General features: G+C 37.2%; 4 protein-coding genes and 1 long non-coding RNA gene across 5 annotated transcripts; 3 read left to right on the forward strand and 2 right to left on the reverse strand.

Moving 5' to 3' along the window:
• Positions 1–1,990: 1,990 nt before the first annotated feature.
• On the reverse strand, positions 1,991–4,597 carry LOC133731538 (uncharacterized). The gene is made up of 3 exons (XM_062158906.1): positions 3,241–4,597; positions 2,164–3,048; positions 1,991–2,056 (listed from the first exon to the last, which is right to left on the reverse strand). The coding sequence occupies exons 1-3, from the start codon at positions 4,552–4,554 to the stop codon at positions 1,991–1,993; spliced, it is 2,265 nt and encodes a 754-aa protein (XP_062014890.1). The 5' UTR covers positions 4,555–4,597.
• A 1,758-nt stretch (positions 4,598–6,355) lies between these two features.
• Positions 6,356–7,762, reverse strand: LOC133725684 (xyloglucan endotransglucosylase protein 1-like). Its single transcript, XM_062153035.1, has 3 exons — positions 7,416–7,762; positions 7,103–7,296; positions 6,356–6,985 (listed from the first exon to the last, which is right to left on the reverse strand). The coding sequence occupies exons 1-3, from the start codon at positions 7,692–7,694 to the stop codon at positions 6,568–6,570; spliced, it is 891 nt and encodes a 296-aa protein (XP_062009019.1). The 5' UTR covers positions 7,695–7,762; the 3' UTR covers positions 6,356–6,567.
• Positions 7,763–11,900: 4,138 nt separating this feature from the next.
• On the forward strand, positions 11,901–17,711 carry LOC133742897 (xyloglucan endotransglucosylase protein 1-like). Its single transcript, XM_062170601.1, has 4 exons — positions 11,901–12,107; positions 16,240–16,326; positions 16,435–16,628; positions 17,124–17,711. Exons 1-4 carry the CDS (start codon positions 11,901–11,903, stop codon positions 17,524–17,526), a joined length of 891 nt encoding a protein of 296 aa, XP_062026585.1. The 3' UTR covers positions 17,527–17,711.
• On the forward strand, positions 13,971–15,148 carry LOC133742906 (uncharacterized). Its single transcript, XR_009862823.1, has 3 exons — positions 13,971–14,228; positions 14,380–14,516; positions 15,056–15,148. It is a non-coding gene; the product is annotated as an uncharacterized LOC133742906 (long non-coding RNA).
• Positions 17,712–22,101: 4,390 nt separating the features above from the next.
• On the forward strand, positions 22,102–24,052 carry LOC133725685 (xyloglucan endotransglucosylase protein 1-like). Its single transcript, XM_062153036.1, has 3 exons — positions 22,102–22,463; positions 22,577–22,770; positions 23,281–24,052. The coding sequence occupies exons 1-3, from the start codon at positions 22,191–22,193 to the stop codon at positions 23,720–23,722; spliced, it is 909 nt and encodes a 302-aa protein (XP_062009020.1). The 5' UTR covers positions 22,102–22,190; the 3' UTR covers positions 23,723–24,052.
• Positions 24,053–24,586: the final 534 nt, after the last annotated feature.

Below are 24,586 nucleotides of genomic sequence, written 5' to 3' on the forward strand. Positions count from 1 at the left end.
TAGAGACAGACCATCTATATTCGAACTAACCGCTCACTTATTTAAAAGTGAGCCTATAAACTATGGAAAATAGCAAAGACATAGTAAATAGGCTCCTACCACACTGAACTAGATTTTTTCCTTGCCCTTCAAGCTAGGGCTTGGAGGCTTGCCCGAGTACAAAACAGTTAGGACTTCTTCAGCAGAGACCTTCGATGCTTTAGTAGTTTTATTTTTGGATCCCAAAGGTCTTCCCCTCTTCTTCTTTGCACTTGGTAACTCAAGTGATGATGTGGGCAACATAACTTCAGCCGGCACCAACATACCTCCTGGAGTTTCTACAAGGCCCAAAGACTTAGCGCTAAATTTCGAGGAGAATTCAGGCACCCTAAACTATACTGAATGCATAAACTATGCGAGCCCAAACATAATTTAATAAATCTATAAGTAATTTTATAGCGTACTCTTATCCCCAACTTTGGTTCACAACCAGCTCATTGACTGATGTGGTTAAGCTTCATTTGTTCAACTATGGACGCACTATAAATTTCACTTGGATTTACATACAGACATTCGTAAGTGTAACCAAATACATATTAAATAAAAATGAATCTAACATTTTCTGATTTCTCGAATTTAGTGAAATGAATATGTTCCAGTAAAGTAGTGGAATGATGGCGCTCTAAACCCCTACAAATGTCAATAAACCCTTCGCCTTAGGTTTTCTCTCTACCCACCTTGAGAGTCGGTGGCGCACAACCCCGCCCACCATGGGCACTTTTGCCTAGAGGTTCTCTCCGATCTAAGGCTATGTACCTCTCTTTGCATTTCTCTGTTTTTCCCCTTCTGTTGTGTCTCCTTTGTTTTTCCCTTCCTGTTGGTTTTCTTGGTTTGTTCCTCTTGTTCCTGACCCAATCTTTTCCAGATCTACCTTGTTTCTTCTCAAACCCATTGCTATACATGTGCATCGCTATCTCCGGTGATGCTTATCCTATTCCTTTTGCCATGGCTTGTAAATATGCTCCTTGGATCGAGCTCGTCTCAAAACGTGGTTTGCCCGTTAGTGCACTCGATGATCCTACAAGGAACTGAACACCCTTTGGGTTCTTGTCCCTTCGATCCCTTGCTGGATCTCACCTATCTCTCTTTTCAACTAGGCTATCTGTTGATTTCTTAGCAGATGAAGGTCTTCTTGTTGGAGATGGTTTGAGTTATGTGGTTATGACTTTTGTTTCTGGAAATTTGGCGGATGGGTACTCCGGAATCGCCTTCGATACCCTCAACGATCTCTCGATCCGGTTGGATGTTGCTACTGGTAGTTCTGTTCTACAATGTAGCGGAGTTGCTGGTTCTTCTTCGTTGACGGCAACTGTGTTGGCTAACCAAGACTGTGGGCTTGCCTGGTTTAGACCCACTATATTTCTTTCTTTCTTTTTTCGTTTGGGCCTTTTGGGCCTATGTTATTTACTTGTGTTTCTTTCTGAAAGGTCTAGTTGTCGCAGTTTCTTTTTAATATATCAGTTCTTCTTGATTGCCAAAAAAAAAAGAAAGTAAAAAGTAGTGGAATGATTTAGTTGGGTTCAATTATTACAGATTGGCAAAGTTGTACACTACACATGAGCTAGCTTTCGTGTTACTTAAAGACATAAAGGCTACATTAATGCTGGATATATATGCTCTTTTAGTCTTTCTTTCCTGTTAATCTGACATAATTAGTTAGCCTGGTTCACAAGTTCTTTCTTATTCGTACAGACCCGATAAATTTGAAACTCTCAGTAGACAAGTTTTTCCCCAAGACGGGCTAACAACGTCACTATGTTAGAGTTATAAGAAAGCTTGAAGAAGATGAGGGAAAAACCCAGAAAAAGAGAGAGTTTCGTACATAACTATGATGATGAAAATTACCGTCTGTTTTTGTTTACAACAAGTTATCCTATATTGACTTGACTTGGCGTAATTTACCCCTTTTACCCTTAACATCCCCCCTCAAGCTGATGGGAGGGAACCAGCATCAGATTGCAGCAGATGAAAGAGTAAGATCCATCATATCTTTGACCTTATGCTTGAGTATAGAAACCTGCAGCATGATACATGTGATAGCTATGACTCCACATATTGTTGTAATGTAGATAAAAAGTGATTGACTTGGTGCCTCATTTTCATTATTGCAATAAAACGGCTCACTTCCTTTTCATAATGCTCAGAGTGGTTATTCCGACTAATCAAGTGGACCAGATCCTGCATCTTCAATTGGCACCACACAGCAGTCATTGAAAACAGAGCAAGTTTCACTTGTATCAGGAAACAGAATATCTCAGCATATATTTTCAATGCACCATTTCTAGAATGATCAATCACAGGGAAGCCTTCATACAAGCCTTTGTTGAATGCATCACCTACAACCTTTGAAATAAGAAGAACTAGCATGATAAGAGGCAAAATTTTCAGAAATTTCAGATTATTTGTGATTTCAATCATTCGCATTGAACCTCCAAGAAAAGAAGCTCTTCCAAGTAGTACATATGTCCCCTCTTCTGGACAAAGAATTTTACTACCAACATGGTTCCAAGTAGTGCATATATCTCCGGGCAATTGTTCAGTTCCAGAAGTTCTCGTCTTTGAACCCACTGAAGATTGTCTCAAAGCATTTCCAATTGCACAATGTTCAACTTTTCCACACATAATATCGTAACCTAGGCTTAATCCTCGCCCAACCTGCACGTTCATGTTAATGTTCCTAGATTCTATCCCACAAAATTTAGTTTCTCTGCATTCCACTTTTCCATCAGCAGCATTAGTGTCACATGTATCAGAACCATAATCAACAGGTTCAATTTCTTCAAAATCATTCTCCTCCCAATAAGGCACATCTAATTCCCTCAACTCTCCGTCTTCAGTGTCACATGCCAGATCTATTAGCTCCAAGCAGCTCCCGGAAACCTCTACCTTCTTAGCATATACATTTTCTGAATCACTATGCATCTGAAGATCTCTTTCCTGCCTTGAAGTCTTTTGAGTTTCTTGAGCTAGACAAGTCTGTTCTTCTTTTCCTTCACAAACTTCAACCTCCTGGAGACCAGTATCATTGTTATAATTATGAATGCTGCAAACATTGCCAGCTGCAATACTAGTTCTAGGTGCATCCAGCTTATGAATATAATCAGTGGCCCAAGCATTCTGAGGCATGTCTAAATGCAAATTATCTGCATTATGTTCTGATGCTGAGATGGGGGCAGTCAAAACATAACCATCCACACTCACCAATATAACTTCTGGGTTTAAATTCTGTGATTCCCCAAGAAGCTCAGTATCACAACTATCATATCGAGACCACTCATACTCTGATAACTCAGCATCTCCGTCCAAGCATTCAACAACAGTCTTTGAGTTTTCTCCTTTCCAACCAGAATCGATAAAACTAATGTCGTCCAAAATAAATTTTTCAGAATCAACCGGAACAACTTCAGAACCATCGTCTTCAGCACAACCATTTGAAACACAAGTAGCCAATTTAACATCATCACATATGGAGGCATCAAGTGATTCAAGAATAGCTTCAGGAGCTTCTTTCTGATTCTTTGAACAAAAATTGGATGAATAAACAGAGTTGCCTTGCTGTGAAAAACCTTCACCTCCGGACTGAGAAAAATTTGCATTGTTATTGTAGCTATAGTTCATATTTGGAGAAAAGTTACCATTTTGTTGTGGGAAGCCATTTTGTTGCATGAGACCTCCATTTTGCCGAAAGTTGTGTCTTTGCTGAAATATTCCATTTTGCTGAGTAATACCATAATCAAATGCTCCAAAGTTGTATTGAATTCCACCATCATATTTGGCATTTGTAACATGAGTTGGTGCAGGAGCATACCTATTGAAACTATCACCATGTGCCATCATTTCAGTCTTGAACCTCTCAAACATGGACTTCATAGTTTGTTCAATCTCACTTTCAGCGATCAACAAAAGAGATCTTAATTCTTCCATTGAAACAGAGGAGCTTAGTGTTTTGATTCTTATTATAGTTTTAATGGTAGCAAACTCTAAGGGCAAACCATGAAGAACCGAGTCTACTATGTCTTCATCAGCCATATAAACTCCCATCGTAGCAAGCTGATCACAAATTGACTTGACTTGAAGTAAGTACTTATCAATAGAGTCTGAGCCTTTTTGGATGTTGTATAAGGAGGCCTTGAGATTCATTATGTTATACACTGAATCATCAACATATCTCTTCTTAAGTCGACACCAAATTTCCCTAGAGGTCTTACTTCCAACAATGAAGGAGAGAGCATCACTAGACAGAGTAGCTACAAGAATAAACATAACAGAAGAATCATTCTGCACCCAATCCATGTACTCCTTTGTCATATCAGACGTAACCCCACCTTCTTCTATAACTATGTATTGTGGTGGACGAGGGAATGATCCATCAATATATCTAATGAGGCCACAACCTGAAAACATTGTCTCTACCAGAAATTTCCATAATACATAGTTTGAGTCATCTAGGCGAACTGTAATTAGATTGTAGAAGTTGGATAGCAGACAATTTTGTAACACAGTACTGTTATCCATGATGCAATGCAACACAGAATTGTAAAAGAACCTGAAATAGACTCACAAATCTTCACAATTCAGTTTTTTTTTTCTTGACGATACATCAAAAAGCACTTATTTCTTTCACCAATTTTTCATCGATCAACAACCAAATTCTAGAAGAAACCCCAATTCATAACAAAGAGAACCTCTGAACTAAAATCCCCAAACTTCTAGGGTTTCGAAGTATCAAATGCTAGAACTTGCAGAGATTCTTGTATCTTCAACTATAATTTCCAGTAATCATATACTCAGAACTGAAATCCAAAGCTTCGATAGTATGAACAACAGCTAAAATTTCAACAAAAAAAACTCCCAAATCGATGATGAACTTATCTGAATCTTGAGCCGAAATTAAACGAACAGCTTGCTACTTTGATCAATTGTAGTGATTCTGAAGAGAAACTTGATTCTTGATGACTTTTTCTTAACGAAATCTAGGTCACAGATCGACCTGAGCTCTTGATACCATGTTAGAGTTATAAGAAAGCTTGAAGAAGATGAGGGAAAAACCCAGAAAAAGAGAGAGTTTCGTACATAACTATGATGATGAAAATTACCGTCTGTTTTTGTTTACAACAAGTTATCCTATATTGACTTGACTTGGCGTAATTTACCCCTTTTACCCTTAACACACTAGTCATAAGTTTCTTGACATTTTGACGCACAATCTTCTTCGACATGTGGTATTGAGTTGGCAACAACATTTGTCAAGTATCACCCAAAAATATATATTTTCTCAAACTTTGTTTAAACTTTCCTAAAACACTTTTCGTTCTTTTTCTTCCAAAACTCTGTTATTTTTAAGTTACACTTCTATTTAATATCATCCCAAAGCAGTTAAGAAAAAGGGCAGGCCCAAGGTTAAGTGGCAGTGTCCACCGAGGGGAAGACTTAAAATTAATGTTGATGGGGCTTTTTGCTTAGAGGATGGTCGTGGGGGTATTGGAGTAGTGGTCAGAGATGACTATGGCAAGCGTATTGCTGCTTTAGCTAGACCTTTTGTACATGCACACTCGGTTCTGAATATGGAAGCGGAGGCGTGTAGAGCTGGTCTACTTCTTGGTATTCACCAAGGTTGGGCTGACGTTGACATTGAAAGCGACTCTGCCATCTTGATTGCTGCTTTGAAGAGTGAGGAGAAGAATTTCTCGGAGGTAAGTCGGGTTCTGGATGATTGTAAAGATTACTTTAATGCTTTCCATTCTATCCGAATCCGTCATATTTACCGTGAAGCAAATGGTGTTGCAAATAGGCTTGCACATCTTGCTAGTAGTGATTCATTTGATGATGTTTGGTTAGGGGAAACACCTGCTATTATTCAGGATGTTCTCTATGAGGATTATTGTCATTGTTTATCTGTAGCTCGGGGTTTAGGTGATACGTCCCCCCCGATGCAAAATTTTACTATTAATATACTAAATGGAACCGGGCGTTCCAAACCCTTTTAAAAAAAAAAAAAAAAAAAGTTACACTTCTATTTATGTGAATTTGATGTTTATTTATATTTTACATTCGTCGAGTACTGTTCCTATATCACTGTCTTTCATGTCATCAATATCTGATAGGAACAGCACTCTAGGAATGTAAAATATCTAATATTGTTATTGCTAGTTGCAGCGGAGAAGCTTAATTGCAGAAACATAGTACTTATCAAGATTCAAGAATACTGAGCGAGTGTTGTTATAACTGTATGCCATTATGACGATGAACAAAGTTGCACTCACAAAATGCTAATCATGCCTGCTCATTATTAAGCAAGAGAACATTAAGCATAATGTTGAAGAAACTATTATTCATATATTAATCACGTGTTTGATTCTGAATTTTGAATCAGTTTACAATGAAAGAATAGAAAAATAATGAAGAGGGTTAATTAACAGATGTTACAACTTACATACATTATATCTGCACAAAGAATGAAAGAATATGAATTATAAATGCAAAAGAACAAGGAATATACATGTGATCAATTGGTCTCTGCTGGTATTTCTAGAACCTTGATCGCTTGCACTCGGCTGGTACGCCTTGAGGGAATCGTTTGAGGTCAGAGCAGTAGTTGTACACCATGAACTTGTGTTGCACCCATCGAAGCCTGTTTCGGCCTGCAGCATCAAGCGTTTGAGTCTGCCATGCACTCTGTTGATCTGTTAGGGAATTAGTTGATGCAGTGGTGGAGACAATGCAAGAGGATGATGAGCCAGCAACACAAGCATTGGCCTTGAAATTTCTGTAAGAAGCAGTGAAAGGTGCCTGAGTCCAGTCAGTCTTCACACGCCCGCCTTGGGTAGCCCAGTCATCGGCATTCCACAGACTCGAGTAAATCCTCATTGGTTGGTTTTTGGGGAATGGAACACCAAATGATTCCAAGTTGTTGAACACTCGGATTGGAATGTTGTCGACCAAGAATCTGCAGATCAATTGGAAATGAATTTGCATCAGAATAAGTTTTCGACAAATGAATAGGCTAATATATGGTGCAAGAAAATTGGTAATTGAAGATGAGCTAGTTTTAATGGTCACTTACATAATGCGTTGGGAGTTCCAGACAAATGAGTAGGTGTGGAAGGCCTTTGTGGGATCAAACCAAAGATGGAATTGTTGTTCTCTATCCCCTTTGCCCTGACTGAATACATTGGTGTGGAGAGTGTAGGGATCTCCAGATGAGTTGCCCAAAAACTCGAAGTCGATTTCATCATGAGTTGGACCTTCAGAAGATAACTGCACATATACATGTCCGTTTACTAAGTTAATAACCAATGCATTTATGCAGCTGCATGTATCTATAAAGTTAATTGAAGCACACAAGTATCACAAATGGAAGCTAGAGTACAACTTACATAGTATGTAGTGACAGTGCCAGCTGAGTTTCCAGGTACAAGTTTGATTTGCATGTCGATCCTTCCGAATAAGTACTCGTTCTTGGATTTGAAACCAGAGCCAGAATACTGGTCGAGGTTGAGCATCAGAAATTTTCCTCCTTCGAGTATTTTAACGCGTTGATCGCCAAAAGTGATGTCAAACTCTTGAAAGAAATTGCCAGCTAAGGCAGTCATGGCTAGAATAGAAGCTATGAAAAAAGAAAGAAGAAGCACCATGGAAACCTTAGAAGAAGACATTATGTTAGTACTAGAAGAGAGAGATCAGATGAGTAGTGATGAGATGAGGCTATTATGTTTGATGCTATAGGTTGAGTTCTGAAGGCCTTTATATAAAGTATATTAGTAGTGAAGCGCGTTGAATGTACAAAATAGAGCTGGTAGTATACTATTTGATCTAATAATTAAAGTTGAAAACTGGCGACAGGTTTGCATACTAGCTAGAAAAAAAATGATTAGTTGAGGTAGCTTTTATTTGGGTGAGGTGGTGAGGAAGCTGCTTAGGAAAATGGAAAATATGGGTGTGAAGGCAAACCGTTTTGGCTTGTGAAGCATTCAATTAAGTTGGTGTTTGAAGCACAACATGGATATGATCTGGACCAAAAGGAAAACGTGCACGCGTATGGAAGATATATACGAACCAGCTGGCTATCTATGTAGACTCTTTCCCTAACCTGTTAACATATATGGTATCAAATTCGTTTTAGTGGAATGCGCGCCTTGGTACCTTAAGGACATGGCTAGGTCATGTTATTCAAACTAACCATTTCGTAACCTAAGCTCTGCACATGCATGATGATCACTATGACATGGATAAATTTCCAATTCATTCGTATGTCCTTGTTTTGCATCACAAATGAGTGATCATATAGAGTTATAGATTGAGGTTATATTCATCAACTTTATTTCTTTTCTTAGAGAATTTCAACAATATGCGGAAATTTATTGAAGAGAACAAAATAAATTGGAAGATGAATAGTAAATGTGCTTGTGTATCTGTGCCTGGTATCACAATAAATAGTCACGATCGAGAACAAATAATCATGCATGAACAAAGATTTAACTGTATGAATTACCCAGCCATGTATCGCGCGCGCGCGGCCATGCATATTGCTTTAATACACTGACTGCCAGCTGACTGGTAGCAACAGCATTATCATGCATCCATCTATAAGACTATAAGACGACAGTGGATTACTTGTTTGTAGCTTTATTACAACTCCAACTTGGGAAAGCAAGAAGAAGCATGCATTAGGTATATATGACAAATTATAACTTAATTAATCAACATTATATAAACGAAATCTCTTGCATTTTGTTGCGTGCATTAGGTATATCTGCTAAATTGTAACTAAATTAAGAGCATTTTCATAAGCACATTTACCAAACTAATATAAAAGCGCTTTGGTTGCGCAATTCCAAACAGGTTCATTATAGAATATAATTAAATTTTTTTTTTTGAAGTTAAAAATTTATTAAAAGAATAAGAGAAAATACAAAAAGGGAGAGGGGGACATCAACGTAGAATATAATTCAATTAATGTTAGATAAAAATCAAGAACTTTGTTTACAAAAAAAAAAAATGACATGGCAGAATTTCTATAAAAAAGATGGCAAATTGTGCTACGTACCACTCCGAGCCGAGACCTGATTTGGATAAAACTCTCCCCAAGAGGTGTTTTTCACAAACAGATGATCAAACCTGCTATGGAATGTTTGGAATAAAAAAGAATTTCAATAAAAAAGATGTTGACAAGGTTTGGAATGTTTTGACCTACTATGGTATGTCGATCATGTTAAAACCACTTTTTATTTAAATTTTTCTGTGCCATAATTTCACCATTAGTAAAAAAAAAAAAACGATCTATTCCAAGTGATGGCACTAAAAATTATTGATTTTTTTTTTTAATTTTTTATGAATTTCTCAATATTCCAACTTTAAAAAATTATATAAAAAAAAATTGGGTCAAGATTTGAGTTTTATCAGTTTTAAAATTGCTTAAAAATGTGATCTTTTTTTATAGTTTAGGTGAGAAGATTTTAATAAAAAAATAAAACATGCGATTTTGGCCAAAAAATCATGTGCCGTAATCCCCACAGTTTTTTGGTGAGAAATCAGGCTCTAGGACAATTTTTTTTTTTTTTGAGATAAAGTTTCAGAATTGGTTCTCACGGATTTAAAAGAGCATACCAAATATTTTGATGTGCTTAGCCTCACTCGAGGAGGCACCATTAGTCTCACTTGCATAGTCATGGACATGAACACCGCTAACCTCACTAAAACATGCCAACCTTAATATCAACCTTAATTACGTTCTTAAACTAATCTCAATTATATTTTCAGACTTCTGCATGCATACACGTATATATATAGAGAAAAATTCAACTACCGTCCCCAAGCTATTTTGCCAAGGCCAATTTGATACCCGAACTCTCAAAAGTATCAATGTGATACCCAAAGACCTAAATTGGTATCAACGTGATACTTCCGTCAAAATTTTCAGACGGCGCCGTCTGTTTGCTGACGTGGCAAGCACGTGGGTCCAAAAAAAAAGTGAAATGACCAATTTACCCTTTTTTTTAAAAAAAAGAAAAATTCATCTATCGTCCCAAACTATTTTGCCAAGACCAATTTGATGCCCAAACTCTCAAAAGTATCAATGTGATACCCAAAGACTTAAATTGGTATCAATATGATACTTCCGTCCAAAATTTCTGACAGCGCCGTATGTTTGCTGACATGGCAAGCACGTAGGTCCCAAAAAAAGTGAAATGACCAATTTACCTTTTTTTTTTTTGTTAATTCATTTTTTTCCTTTTCTTTTCATTTCTTTTTCTTCCTTCTTCTTCTGGGATTTCCTTCTTCTTCTTCTTCTTCTTAGGGTTTCGCGGCGCCAAGCAGCTTGGGGCTGAAGCTTCCAATCGAACCCGATACCGGTCGAAGAACCTGCTGGTGCTGAGATGATCAACGACCCGTCGGCGTAAATTAGGGCCGCCGAGTTGTTGAGCGAGACGAGGCGTTCAGCCGGAAGGTACCGTGAGAGAGTGGTCGTCGAGGCGGAGTATGTAAGGTCTCCGAATGGAAGGTGGTCGTCAAACGTCAACATAAATTTCTTTTGAACTTTACATTAGGTGGTCCTTTTCTTCTGTTAATTTCTTCAAAAGTACGTAGCGCGTACTCTTTTTGTTTTTTCTCAATAGCTAAGTTGGTCCAACATGATTGATTATATATAAACAATGGGAAATAGCTACTTCGGGTCTGTGATCGAGGGTTGAAAGGAATTATGGATCTGGTAGATTCATAGGTTCCATTCGAGTCGAGTTACCACGTACTGCTTTGGCTCATGAAGCTTTCTCTGCTTTGGTGAGAGTATTTGGCAAGCAGAGCTATGAAAACTAGGGTTCCCATCACAGTTAAATGAGGATAAAGAAGATCGTCTTGAGTTACAAATCCATGCAGTGTCTCTTGTTAAGTTGTTATTGAAAAATGTCTTCCACCAAGTTGAGCACTGTTATATGCCAGTACCTGACGTGCCTTAACATTGTTGGTGTTTGACCAGATTCACAACTACTCCTGTCACACCCTTTATGATAACTTTCTCCGATTCCGACTCGATCATATTGCTTCACTTTGTGCTTTATAGTAGTCCCGGCAAGAAGAAGAAATCCGATCGAGTACGGTGAAAATTATCCCAAATGCGACAAGAGTACGTAGTTGGACCTGGTGAAATGCTAGCGATGTTAGGCCCATCAAGTTAACACAGTGGGTTACTCTCTGTTGGAGAATGGAGATGCCTTTCCATATTTGGTATCTATTTATTGGGCCGTAGCCTCCCTTTGGGTTTCTTCCATTGGGTTAACCCAACACAGTGGATGCACAGAATGATTTGATTACGATTTAAATAAATATAATAAACTAGCTACTTGACGTTAGCTAGGTGCAGCCTGGGCTTGTGCAAACTAATTTAGGCAGATCAAAAAACCACAGTACCAGTACACACCTTACCACCCAATGCGCATCAGCGCATGCATATACTTCTATTGGTTTCTGCCTTTCTGGCACACATATGATTAGTTTATCACCAATCAACTTGAATGCTTCACAATAAGCTAAGCTAAAACTCTTGGGTTTCCAATGCTGTTCCCTGAATATTCTATTTTTATCCATCATATATAATCTGAATTGCAAACCTGTCTCCAGCTTTAAACACAAGTTGTGCATTGCAATTAAGCGGGTCTGATCCTTGGGGCGCAATGCCCCAGTACCTCACCCAAATAAAGCTAAGCTAGTGTTTTTTTATCTGGAAAGCTAAGCTAATTAGCTTGCATAGCCAGGATAGCCTTATCTAGTTTTGCAAACCTGTCTCCAGCTACTCAAGCTAATACACGCATATATAAAGGGTCTCCCGACTAAATGATGGTCAACTTAATTTCACGTACAGTAAAATGTCTTCTTCTAAGGTCTCCATGATGCTTCTAATGCTTTCTCTGGCCTCAAGTAGTTATCTGTTAATGGCTACCTCATCAGCTGGTGATTTCTTCCGAGACATTGATGTTACTTTTGGCGATCAACGTGCTAAGATAGTCGACGGAGGACAACTACTCACGCTCAACCTTGACAAGATTTCTGGGTCTGGCTTCACTACAACAAAAGTCCTCATTTCCGACGAAAATTTCCGACAGCACATAATTGCCCTTGCAAAAAAACTCCTTTTTCGACCACAAAAAATGGTCGTCGGAAATGTTCTGTCAAAATATATTTTATTTCCGAGGGACAATATGTTGTAGGAAAAGCGTTCCAATTTCGTCGGAAAAACAAAAAAATTGACGGGACCTTTTGGCGCCAGTATTATTTTCGACAAGATTTTGTGTCGTCGGTAATGATAGACCAATTTCCGAGAGGCAGTTGACTTTGTCGGAAATGATTTCTTAATTTCGAGGGCAACAAAGTACCCTCGGTAATGAACAAAATATTTCCGACGGCTAGTGACCCTTGGAAATATTTCTCTAAATTGTATAATTTTTACAAAAATATTATGTCAAAGAGGAGAATTGAACATAGGATCTCTAACTTTTCAAAATTAATTTTACCATTTTTCCACAGGTCACTTGATGACATATTATTAGTTTATTATAATTGATGCATTATATGTTAAAGACAAAACAATTTTATTATATATTGGTTATAAGGTAAGATCGGATAAATCTCATAATATATATATATATATACATATATATTATAAGTCTCATAGTTATATATACATAATACATATGGAAAATTCTAGTATATGTTGACGTATATACATCAAGTTTTTTGAATATTTTAGACCGTTGGATTTAATTAAAAGTTGAATATATCTGATGGTCTGGAATATTCAATTGTGGTAACCTGCTTACCAGGTAACCTGTATCTACTTTTTTTTTTTTTTTTAAGATTCCCAATTACATATCCAAAAAAAAAAATTAGAAAACCCTAAATTGAAAAGGAGAAGAAGAAGATTAAAGGAAGATATTGTCCCCGTCCAGATTACTCGTCCATTATATATATATATATATATATATATATATATATATATATATATATTATAAGTCTCATAGTTATATATACATATGTGTTTTGGATTTATATAAGACTTGATCGATCGATCATGCTAATTGTGCCGAATTTCAAATTTTGGATGAAAAGAATTAGGGGCGAAAACTTTCGTCCCTAATTTTTTCTTTTCTTTTTAACTTCTGGGTAAGGTTTGGCAAATATAAATAGTGTGTAGCAACTAATTGGCATTAAAACGATGTAGTTTCGATCTCACATATAAATAGCCTCTCCATTTATTTCTTTCTTCCCTCGTCTAAGTTCTTCAAATTATATGACGATCACTGCCCTGCAACTTCCACATACAAACCTCTGAACACCAATACCTCCCAGCAACGGTATCTCTATAATTCAATTCCTCTCATCTATCTCTCCTCTCTTAGTTTCTCGATCTTCTCTGCATTTAGTACCCTAAATCTCGAATTAGCTAGGGTTTTCAATGTTGCAAAATTTTAGTCTTTTTTTAGTTTTGGTAATGCTAAATTTTGTTGGTTGAGGTTAGAGGCGTGACTAGAAGACAATTGCATCGCTGATTGCTACTAAGAACCTAAGAGAACTTTTTTGAAAATCTGGATATTAGATAATCTTCTATATTTAGCGTCTTAGGATTCTTTTACTTTAATAATTCCTAATCCTAATAGCGTATTAGGATTCTTTATTTTAATTAATTTATCTATTAAAATAAAAAAGTTTGTTAGCCAAAACAAAGGTGTTTATTACTTTATTTGATCAAAAAAAAAAAAAAAACAAAGGTGTTTACGTAAATACCCCTTATATACATACTAGGAAAACCACGTCGATGAAAAAGGATAAACAAGTAATTTACAAATAACAAAAAAAAAATAAAGATATTAGAGAAATCTCAAACTTTTAGCTTACAAAACAAACAGATATTAGAGAAGATGGCGAAAAAAAAAAAACAAAGCTTTGCTAGGGTTTTGTCTTTCATCGAGCAATTTTGGGGCAGCCAAGGGCTTCCATCACTGGCGATATAGACAACTACCCAATGATCAAGTTTTCAAGCTGTCTTTCAATCAGAAACAAGATAAACCAATTTCTCAATTGTCAGCATTTGGGGAATACGGCTCAAGAATTTTGGGTAATATTCCCTTATCTCGAACGTATTGCGTTCTAGGTCGTGCGATCCGGATCGCGGTTAGGAAGCAAAGTGAGCGAACCAGGTAATCCATCATCTTTATTCTCGTTTATAATTCAAGTGTGAAGATTTAAACTCTGTTTCTTGGTCTCACAACATTTAAGAAAGAGCATATTGTAATTCTTAGCTCAGTAAAGATTCCCTATAAACTGTTCTTGTTTGTTCCTTGGTCTTAGGTTTTAATACGGCTTAGGTTTTAATACGGAGCAAAATTTGTCAAATTTATGGCTGAATGGTGCTGTTTTAGTGATGGGCTTTGTATTGGTATTAGTTAATCGTGGGAGGCCATGTTCAATGCTATTGAAGAAGTTAGGTAAGCTCCTTATCTACAACGAAAGATCGATCAGTTTGATGCATCAATCACATTGATTATAAACTGTTCTTGTTTGTTCTTTGGTCTGAATGAAGATTTGTTTGTTACTCTTGCACTGAAAAAGTTGGGAGTGGTCTCAATGAAGATATGTTTTTTTTTTCTTTCTTCTTTGGTCTGGAATTATGTTTGTTACTCTTACATTAATGGGATGATGAACTGTTACATATGCTACTCTTTTGATGAGTTGTAGTTTTGTCATCGAGTAAGTTTGGCTTACAGCAATTTTTTATCAAAATGATTATAGTTATCTGCACTAATGGCATGTAGAGTCTACTGGCTAATTAAGTAAGAGGAAGGCTTGTCTACTGAATATGAAACTTTTGTTTTTTGTTTCGATATGTATGTTTTATTCTCATCTTCTTATATATCCAGTGGAGCATGTGTATGTTGTACTTTTTTTTTTTTAAGGAAAAAAAACATTAGTATTGTAATACTTATTGATACTTACTGATTATTTTTTTTAATGTTTTGGTTATTAGGATGTTGAAACCGACCAAGGCATCAGCCAACGACAAGAAGAGGAAGTTATCAATGGCAAGTTAGCCACTGCCATACCAACAACCTTCTCTACAACCAGTCATGCAACTAGGGTAGAACACCCATATGATGGTTTACTTGAAATTCTAAAGCAAGAAACTCACATTCTGTGGTACTATTTCTATCTTTAAAATATTTGTATATGTTGCTATTGTTCATGCTATTTACTGCATGTTTTAGCTCTTACTTATTTTGCATTCTAACTTCTTTGTTTTTCTTTTACAATAGGACAATATTGCAACAGATTCAAGTGCACATCATGATGAAGATAGTGATGAAGATGTTGCTGATGAATATGATGCAAACTCTAATGATCGAGGACTTTTATTAGATATATTGTTAGCTTCCTTGCTTAAGAAATGATTATATTATAAAGACCAAATTTTGAATATTTATCTTTGTTTGAACATATGTATGAATGATTAACTATGTTTCTTCTAATGCAATTTTTTTTTATGAAGATTTAATTGTCTCCTTGTATGTTTTTTTTTATTAATCTTGATTCATCTACCTCTTCCAATCAGGTTAATTGAATATTAAATTGAGTGGGAGGAAAAAAAAAATTGTTGACAAATTTCAACGAATAAATCTCGTGGAAAAACATTTCCGACCACTTTTTCCGACCACAATATCATTCTCGGAAATATTAGATTATATTTTTCCGACAGAAAATATCAATTTCCGAGGAAAATATGATCCTCGAAACTTATTCATTTTCGATGCCAAATAGTCGTCGGAATTAAATATTCTTATCAGAAATAGTTTTTTCCGACCACTACTATTCGTCGGAAATAAGTCCTTGGAAAAAAATGGATTGGCTAGCAACCAATTTTTTCCTACAAGCAACGGATTATTTCCAACAAACATCTTTTGTCGGAAATACTATTTGTCGTCGTTGAGGAATAACAATTTCCGACCACCGAAAAATTATTTATGACCACATCTGGTTGTCGGAAATATATCTTTTTCTGAGGGTTGGTCGGAAAAAGACTATTTCCAATGACATTTTTTCCGAGGACCACCGAGGGCACCTAGCTGTCGGAAATAGCTTTTTCCGACGGGGAAAGTGGCTTTTCCGACCAAATCGCACCCTTAGAAATGACTATTATTGTTGTAGTGCTTCAAGTCTAAGAATGAGTACTTGTTTGGTAGGATCGACATGCAAATAAAGCTCGTGCCTGGTAACTCAGCTGGCACTGTCACCACATACTATGTAACTACTCTCAATCTCTAGCTCTCTTGCATTAGCTGGTTTTGATTGTGCCACTCTTAATTTCTTTGCTAAAGTAAGAAACTAGCTAACACATTTATATACATGCAGTTATCTTCTGAAGGTCTAACTCACGATGAGATTGATTTCGAGTTTCTGGGCAACTCAACTGGAAATCCTTACACTGTCCACACCAATGTGTTCAGTCAGGGCAAAGGGGGAAGAGAGCAACAATTCCATCTTTGGTTTGATCCCACAAAAGCCTTCCACACTTACTCCATTCTTTGGAACATCCACCGCATTATGTAAGTTATCAACACTCATATGCATTGGTCATCGATCAACCTTGAAATGATCATCCTTGTGGTGAAGAATATTTGCCATTCACAGTGGCCATATATGAAATACTAAACAACACCCTTGTTATCAGCATCATTAGTCTTTGTCCAAATCCTTAATTCGTTCAATTTTTCAAAAAGAAAAAACGAGCCCATGTTGTAGTCAATACTTTGGCTATTCCGATCCGACACCAATCCAAGCTTTTAATCACCTTTTTCCTCTATCTTAATCGACTATTTGAATCGCATTTGTTTCCCTTTGCATGCATGATGCATGGAAGTGAATCTCACCCTATAGCTCGAGTGTTCTTAGAAATTTGAACTACTAGCCTAATACTTTGAACCACGCACCCCTCAACATGAGGGAAGATTTGTGATTGTTAGATACTTATTTTCCAATATTGATTGTCTAAAGATTATTTTTTTTATCATTATTATTTATTAACACTCGCAATTGTACAGATTTTTCGTGGACAACATTCCAATTAGGGTGTTCAATAATTTGGAATCAATTGGGGTTCCATTCCCCAAAAAGCAACCAATGAGGATTTACTCAAGTTTGTGGAATGCTGACGACTGGGCAACACAAGGTGGTCTTGTGAAGACAGACTGGGCACAAGCTCCTTTCACTGCCTCTTACAGGAACTTAAAGGCCAATGCTTGTCTTGCTGGCTCATCATCGTCATCATCTAGTTGTGTCTCCACTACGGCAGAGGATAAATCATGGCAGAACCAAGCGCTTGGTGCTGCAGGTAGAAAGAGGCTTCGATGGGTGCAAAAGAAGTTCATGGTTTACAACTACTGTTCTGATCGTAAACGATTCCCGCAAGGTTTTCCACTGGAATGCAAGCGGTCAAGGTTCTAGATATGTAATGATGATCATGAGATTTCTATACGTTTATTGTGAATTCAGGAACCAAACCCAATTTCATCCCAACTCGAGTTGGAATAATAACTGATGTAGGACGATAATGGGCCTGATTTAGCCGGAAAATTAGAAAAATAAAGAAGCGGCGTGACATTAAGAAGAGTGATTGGAAAATAGGTAATTCACGCATAATGAGGTTACTAGCCGCTGCAATATCCAAGAAAATTTGGTTTTGGACTTTTCAGGTTTCTCGTGTGAAAAGTCAGGTTTTGATTTTGAATCAGATTTAACTAACTTTTGGCCAGAATGTCCGTTTGAGACGCATGATACCTTTCCAGAATGGGAACGACGAGATCTTCAAGACTCAATTTAGTGAGCCCTATCAGATTTAGGCCAAAATGTATCGTCTTAATTATCCGATTCGTGATTTAATATTTTTAGGCTAGTTTTACATTCTTTTTATTTTAGGTTTTCTAGTTTATTTTGGATTTGTTTTGTTTTAATCCGTGGGATTTAGGGTTTCATTGTTAGTCGTCCTAGGGTTTCTTTTCCCATATATAAGCAACCTTCAACGGCTGCAGAACCTATCTTTTATCATATTATCAATCAAAATTGAGAGTTTTCTCTTTTATCTCTGGTGGACTCCAGAATCTTTATTTTAGGTTTATTGCTTGTAAACCTAGGGTTACTTCCAACTGCGTCAGGTGGTATCAGAACAGGTCTTTCCTGTCTCTCTTATTTACCTCGATTATCCATGGATGACGAATGTACTACCCCAGTTACAAGAGCGGATTTGGATGCCCTTACCGCTCAAATGATTGCTCAGATGACCGCTACCGTGAACGCTCAAATGGCAGCCATGAACGCTCAAATGACAGAAATTTGTGGGTTGTTGGAGGGAACGAACAACAACAACAACTATAACAGAGGCGGAGAAGGACAACGTGGTGATGGAGGTGATATTAATTATGATTCCAAGGATCTCATAACCAACGCTGGTATTCCTTACTTCTCTGGTCACATGAGTGTGGAGGATTTTCTGGATTGACAGGTTGAAGTGGATAGATTCTTTGTGATCATGGAGGTTCCAGAATACAAGCAGGCTAAGATGGTTTCTCAGAAGCTGAAGAAAGATGCTGCTTATTGGTGGGATAAGTTACAGAGGTCTCGTCAGAGGCAAGGAAAAGAGCGTGTTCGGACATGGCGGAAGATGAAAGGTCTTCTTAGCGAAAAATTTCTGCCTAGAGATTTTTCGATCAAGAATTACCCTCCTACGATTTTTGAGAAGAAGTTAAAGTCCAAAGAGTTTCTTTGCCCGTTGAGATTATTAGTTTATCTGAAGAAAAGCCAGAAAATTTTCTAATGGAAGAAGCTCCACAAGAAATCATCCATGATGATCAAGAAGATGTTAAAGCTGAAATTGCTCATGAAGACATGGTTATTTGTAATGATGAAGTCTTGGATCCTGAATTATATCATTCAGAACCTGATGTGATTCAAGAATGCAACCTTGAGAGCCAAGCAAAATCTACTAAGGTTGCCTATGAAAGCCAAAATGCATATGACAGACTCATCTATAGTGTTGGGTTCATGATTGTGCCATTAGAATATGCAGAAGATCCGGCCAATAATCCACAGGTTCAATTGTCTAATTTTTTCTCAAGTCTTTTGTCTACCTATTCTTGTCCTTTATTCAAGAGGAACTCGAGGGTGAGTTCTTTCATAGTGGAGGAGAATGATGTAGGACGAGAATGGGCCTGGTTTAGCCGGAAAATTAGAAAAATAAAGAAGCGGCGTGGAATTAAGAAGAGTGATTGGAAAATAGGTAATTCACGCATAATGAGGTTACTAGCCGCTGCAATATCCAAGAAAATTTGGTTTTGGACTTTTCAGGTTTCTCGTGTGAAAAGTTAGGTTTTGATTTTGAATCAGATTTGACTAACTTTTGGCCTAAATCTAATAGGGCTCACTAAAGTGAGTATTGAAGATCTCGTCGTTCCCATTCTGGAAATGTATCATGCATCTCAAACGGACATTCTGGCCAAAAGCGGGTTTCGCCCGCTTCTTAGCAGACGACGATCCAAGGGAGAAGTTCACTACCACCAACCTCAACGACGCTGGTCGTAGAGTATCTACCAAAGAAAGTTTCGTTGAAGAGGAACATGCCAAGGGATTCGCCCTAGGACAACCTCATCAATCCAAAAAAAAAAAAAAAAGAGAAAAAAAAAGAAACATGGAACGTTGGATATTCACAACGTCGGATTACGACGACTTCCGAACTACATGTGTCATCAAAGATAAGGTATGCTCTGTAATAATTGACAGTGGTCTACGAGAGAACTTTGTAGCAAACAAAGTTGTGGATTATTTTCAATTACCGACAGTGAAGCTGAATGATCCATACTGGATTCCATTTGGGGAGGATGAATATGCACAAGTAACAGAGGTTTGTAAAGTTCCTATCTCTATGGGAAAATTTTATAAAGAAGAGATTACTTGTCATGTGATTGACATGGACGACACTAATGTGCTTTTTGGAAGACCATGGCATGAAAGCGTCAATGGTGGTTATTGCAAGGACAACACATATTTATTTAGGTGGGATGCGCACAAAATTAAAATCAAGCCTAGAAGGAAGAACATCAAGAATGACCATCCTGAGGTGTGTGAAAAGGAACATGAAGAAGCTACTTTGAAGATTGAAGAGAAACTCATTAAGGACAAGGAAGCTGATTCATTGATCACATCGATATCCATGTCATGCGTGCCTAATTGTGTTCAAGATCAACCCAAGGAGAAGTCAATGACCATTCCTTTTCAAGTGGAGGAGTTCAAGTTTCAAGATGTTTATTCTAAACTTGTCTACGGTATTGGATCCATGGTGATACCTTTTAATTTCGAGAATATTGAAGTTGATGGCTTATCATGTTTTATTCCTACTAATGATCAAGCTGCATACAAGAGGAACTCGAAGTCGAGTTCTTATCAAGTGGAGGAGACTGATGTAGGACGAGATTTTAGCCAATTTCAACCAAAAATCTCGAAAAGAAAGAAGCGTCTTCACATTAAGAAGAATAATTTGAATATTGGAAATTGGTATTCAAATAGGCTTCTTAATGATGAAATTAATCATAAATTACTCTTTTGGATATATCGGGATTCTCGAGCAAAATCTTGATTGGGATTCCAAGCGTAATATTCTTTAGTATCTAGGATTTTATTTCTGATTTTTATTTAATGAGGTTTAATTAGGTTTTCTAGCTTTAGTCTATAATAAATTATTCTTTTTGTTTTTTTTTTTTTTTTTTTGAAAAGGGGTTTGGAACCCAGCCTAACTGGGAGGCTCAGCTCCACGCCCGTTATTATTATTATTAATTAATTAAAAGATAATTAGGTTTATGCTATGTGCCTATATATAAGGCACCTCTTAGATTGTAATTATCATCCAAGTTATCAATAAAAAAACCAAATATTAGAGAAGTTTCTCTATCTTTCTTACTGCTGTGCCCGTAATTGCTAGTGGATTCTAGCTCATCTCATATGGCTTTCGACACTTGACGGAGCCTCTTACTATCGTGTTCACGCATTCTCGTCCTACATCAATAACAATTTCATATGTTTTTATTTTTATTTTTTAGAAATAAAGAAATTTTTTTCTTTTTTGGTCTGGAAAGTACTTCAATAAACAGAGCAAAGGTCTCAAACAAAACAAAGCCATCTAACAGTAGATAGGGGAGCATGGGAGAAAAATTTATTGAAGGGAAAAGTGAACATATAAAAGGGGAATATGAGACCAAACCCCTTATGATATATAAAAATACAAAACGCATTACTAAACCATGAATATGTTATAAGATTAACCAATGTCAAAACAATTTAAGTTAAGCACCGTAAGCTAGCGTCCAATTGCTTGCAGGGTACTGCAAACTTGTTTGCCATTGTTTAGATTTCAAATTTTTGTGTCGAGACTTTGGGAGAGTGCAACAAGATTATCATCAAAAGTTGGTTCACCTTCATCAAACCAAGATTCAAAACTAATTTCAAATTGAGCATAGAGCCTATGTCCAAGAGATTCTTCATATATATATGTCCTCAAAACATTAGCTAACAAAAAAATTATCGTTTTTAATAAGATAAATAAGATCCTCAATTATTTATAAAGAAGAGAAATTTGGCCAGTGCAAGTTTGAAAGAAGCAACCATAATTCCATGCATTTTTTTTTTTGATGAAGCCATAATCCCTTGCATACATAATATAAATTTGTTTTTAATTTTTGTAATTCCATGCACGTGTGCTTATATTTATATTTATATACTACTATATTTATCATTAGATATGAATTTTGCTTTTGTAATGATATACGTAAGCTAGCTTTTATTTTTGCTGGTCAAATCCTTAAAAATGTAGCTAGTTTGTCGCTTTACCACTACTCCAACTTGGAAGTTGGAAGTTGGAATTTCACTTGCACAATACTTTCCCAATTTGGATAGTATATACTTTTTCTTCTCCAACTCTGAAATCTCAGATTCGTGTTTTTAGAAAGCTATATAATCCTCGATATCAAATGCCATTTCTATACTTTTTGCAACACATATCACTTACTTTCAAAAGAAAAGACCAATTTAATTTTGCAAACCATATCCCTCAATTTTCAGATCAAATGTCTTCTTGTAATATCATCCTTTCTCTCTCCTTGTTCATAACTTGTGTCACGGTCATTATGGCCTCTGCTAGTAATTTCTATCAGGACTTTCACATTTTATTCGGTGACCAACGTGCTCAAATACTTGATGGAGGACAACTTCTCACCCTCTCCCAGGACCAGACTTCCGGGTCCGGCTTCATTTCTCAGAACCAATACCTATTTGGACGGTTCGACATGCAAATGAAGCTGGCGCCCGGGAACACTGCTGGTACCGTCACCACATTTTATGTAACTCTCAATCCCAATAACTCTTCTCATTATTTACAACAGTGACTCGATTCCTAGTACTATTTTCTTTTCCCTTAACATTTGTTGCTAATTTTTAACATGCATATATGCAGCTATCATCTTCAGGGTACCATCATGATGAGATTGACTTGGAGTTTCTTGGAAACACATCCGGGAATCCCTACACTCTCAGTACTAATATCTACACGCAGGGAATAGGGGGTAGAGAACAACAATTCCATCTTTGGTTTGATCCCTCCAAAGACTTCCACACTTACTCCGTTGTTTGGAATGTTCATCGCATTATGTAAGTAATACTTAATTACTTGGAGGTGAGCCGTCGGGACCAAAGTTTCAGATCAAATTTTGTATAGGGATGTGCATGATTGCATGCATCCTATGTGATCCATTACGATATATTAGAGGAACTTTAATCCTCTTATGGTTGTCCAGACAATCATTTATGAGTTAGTACGTAGCTAGGCCAAGTCGTTAGTCGTCTATATGAGGAGTCCAAGAGTGATTGTTGAATTGCATATCACACGGATTATTGCTTGACATGTGCTTGGTGTCTGAAATTGATATTGGATATTATGGTATATCGAGTTGCTAGAGAATGGGTTTCGAGTTTAACTAACTCCACTAAACCATTGTCACGTAGTGTATCTATCATTCAATTTTATTAAACCTTAACACTAGGGAAAAACAGGCTGGTGACAGACGGCAAAGCCACTACTACAGAAATATCAGATATACATATAAGAGCAGAAGTCATTTTAAGTATTCGGTTTGACGTAGGTTCTCATTTGTTCTGCAGAATCTTGGTGGATAACAGTCCCATTAGGGTTTTCAACAACTTGGAACTACTTCATGTTCCGTTTCCTAAAAGCCAACCCATGACGATTTACGCCAGTTTGTGGGATGGTGATAGCTGGGCTACACAAGGTGGCCGTGTGAAGACTGACTGGTCTCAAGCTCCTTTCACCGCCTCTTATGGAAGATACAACATCAATGCTTGTCTAGGATCACAGCAGCAAGGTTCATCATCATCATCATATCCATACTCATACACAGACTGTGTTCCCACATCTACCAATTCCTCAAATGTCGACAACTCATGGAGGAATCTAGGGCTTAATGCTGCAGGTCGAAACAGGCTTCGATGGGTTCAAACGAAGTTCATGATCTACAACTACTGCACTGACCGTAATAAGTTTCCCGGTGGTCTGCCACGGGAATGCCAGCATTCCAAGTTCTAGAATCCATGTTGAGCATAGCCTCGCGCGCATTTTTATTTTTTTTATTTTCTTTGGTGTTTTTTTTTTTTTGGCTGAAGTCAAAGGTTAAGAGAGGCAAAGAGTCACCTTAACCTTTGAGGTTATATTGAAGAAGAAGGAAAAATACAAGAGGAGGGGGACCACAAAACCAAAACCTCCCATACAAAACAGGAATAAGCTATAGAAAAAAACAAATAACAAAAACGAAAATTCGGCATTCCCAAATGGTCATTCTGAAAATGTCTCTCTCTGCAACCTCACTGCGCGCTGTCAACTTGTTGATGTTATAATTTGGTTCGACAAATACTTTTGACTTTTTAACCCATTCCACGTAGGATGCGTTGAAATGTCAAAGAGTCCACGTAGAACTCTGACCTTTCAACGCACTTAAACCTTTCATCTAGAAAGAAAAGGAATCCTTAGACATAAATAACCATGACTAATGAGATGCCTAACCATTGTATGCCAAGTCTTTAACCTTGGACCTCCACTTCTTAGGTCTTGGACAGTCACCATGTTATTGACTTGTCGTCTTGGACAGCAAGGTCAAAGCATATCGTGACCTGGCTATTAGAATAGCATAGTCTGAAGGAATTAGGAGCCTCAACCCCCAAGGCCAAGAATTCGACTCCCAAGGCTTAGAAGCCTCGACCTCTAAGGATCATGACCATGACTTCCAAGCCCAAAGCCTTGACCTTCAGGCTCACACTAGGACACAGTCAAGGACCACTTCGATCTCACCAACTTTTCCATGTGTCAAGCTCCGACACCCAGTATGGCTCTCTTGTCATGTCAACAGTGATTCGAGGATAGAGGGTGGTTTACGTGGCAACACTTGTCACCAAC

The sequence above is a fragment of the Rosa rugosa genome, chromosome 1 (genome assembly GCF_958449725.1).
Source record: "Rosa rugosa chromosome 1, drRosRugo1.1, whole genome shotgun sequence".
NCBI lineage: Eukaryota > Viridiplantae > Streptophyta > Magnoliopsida > Rosales > Rosaceae > Rosa > Rosa rugosa.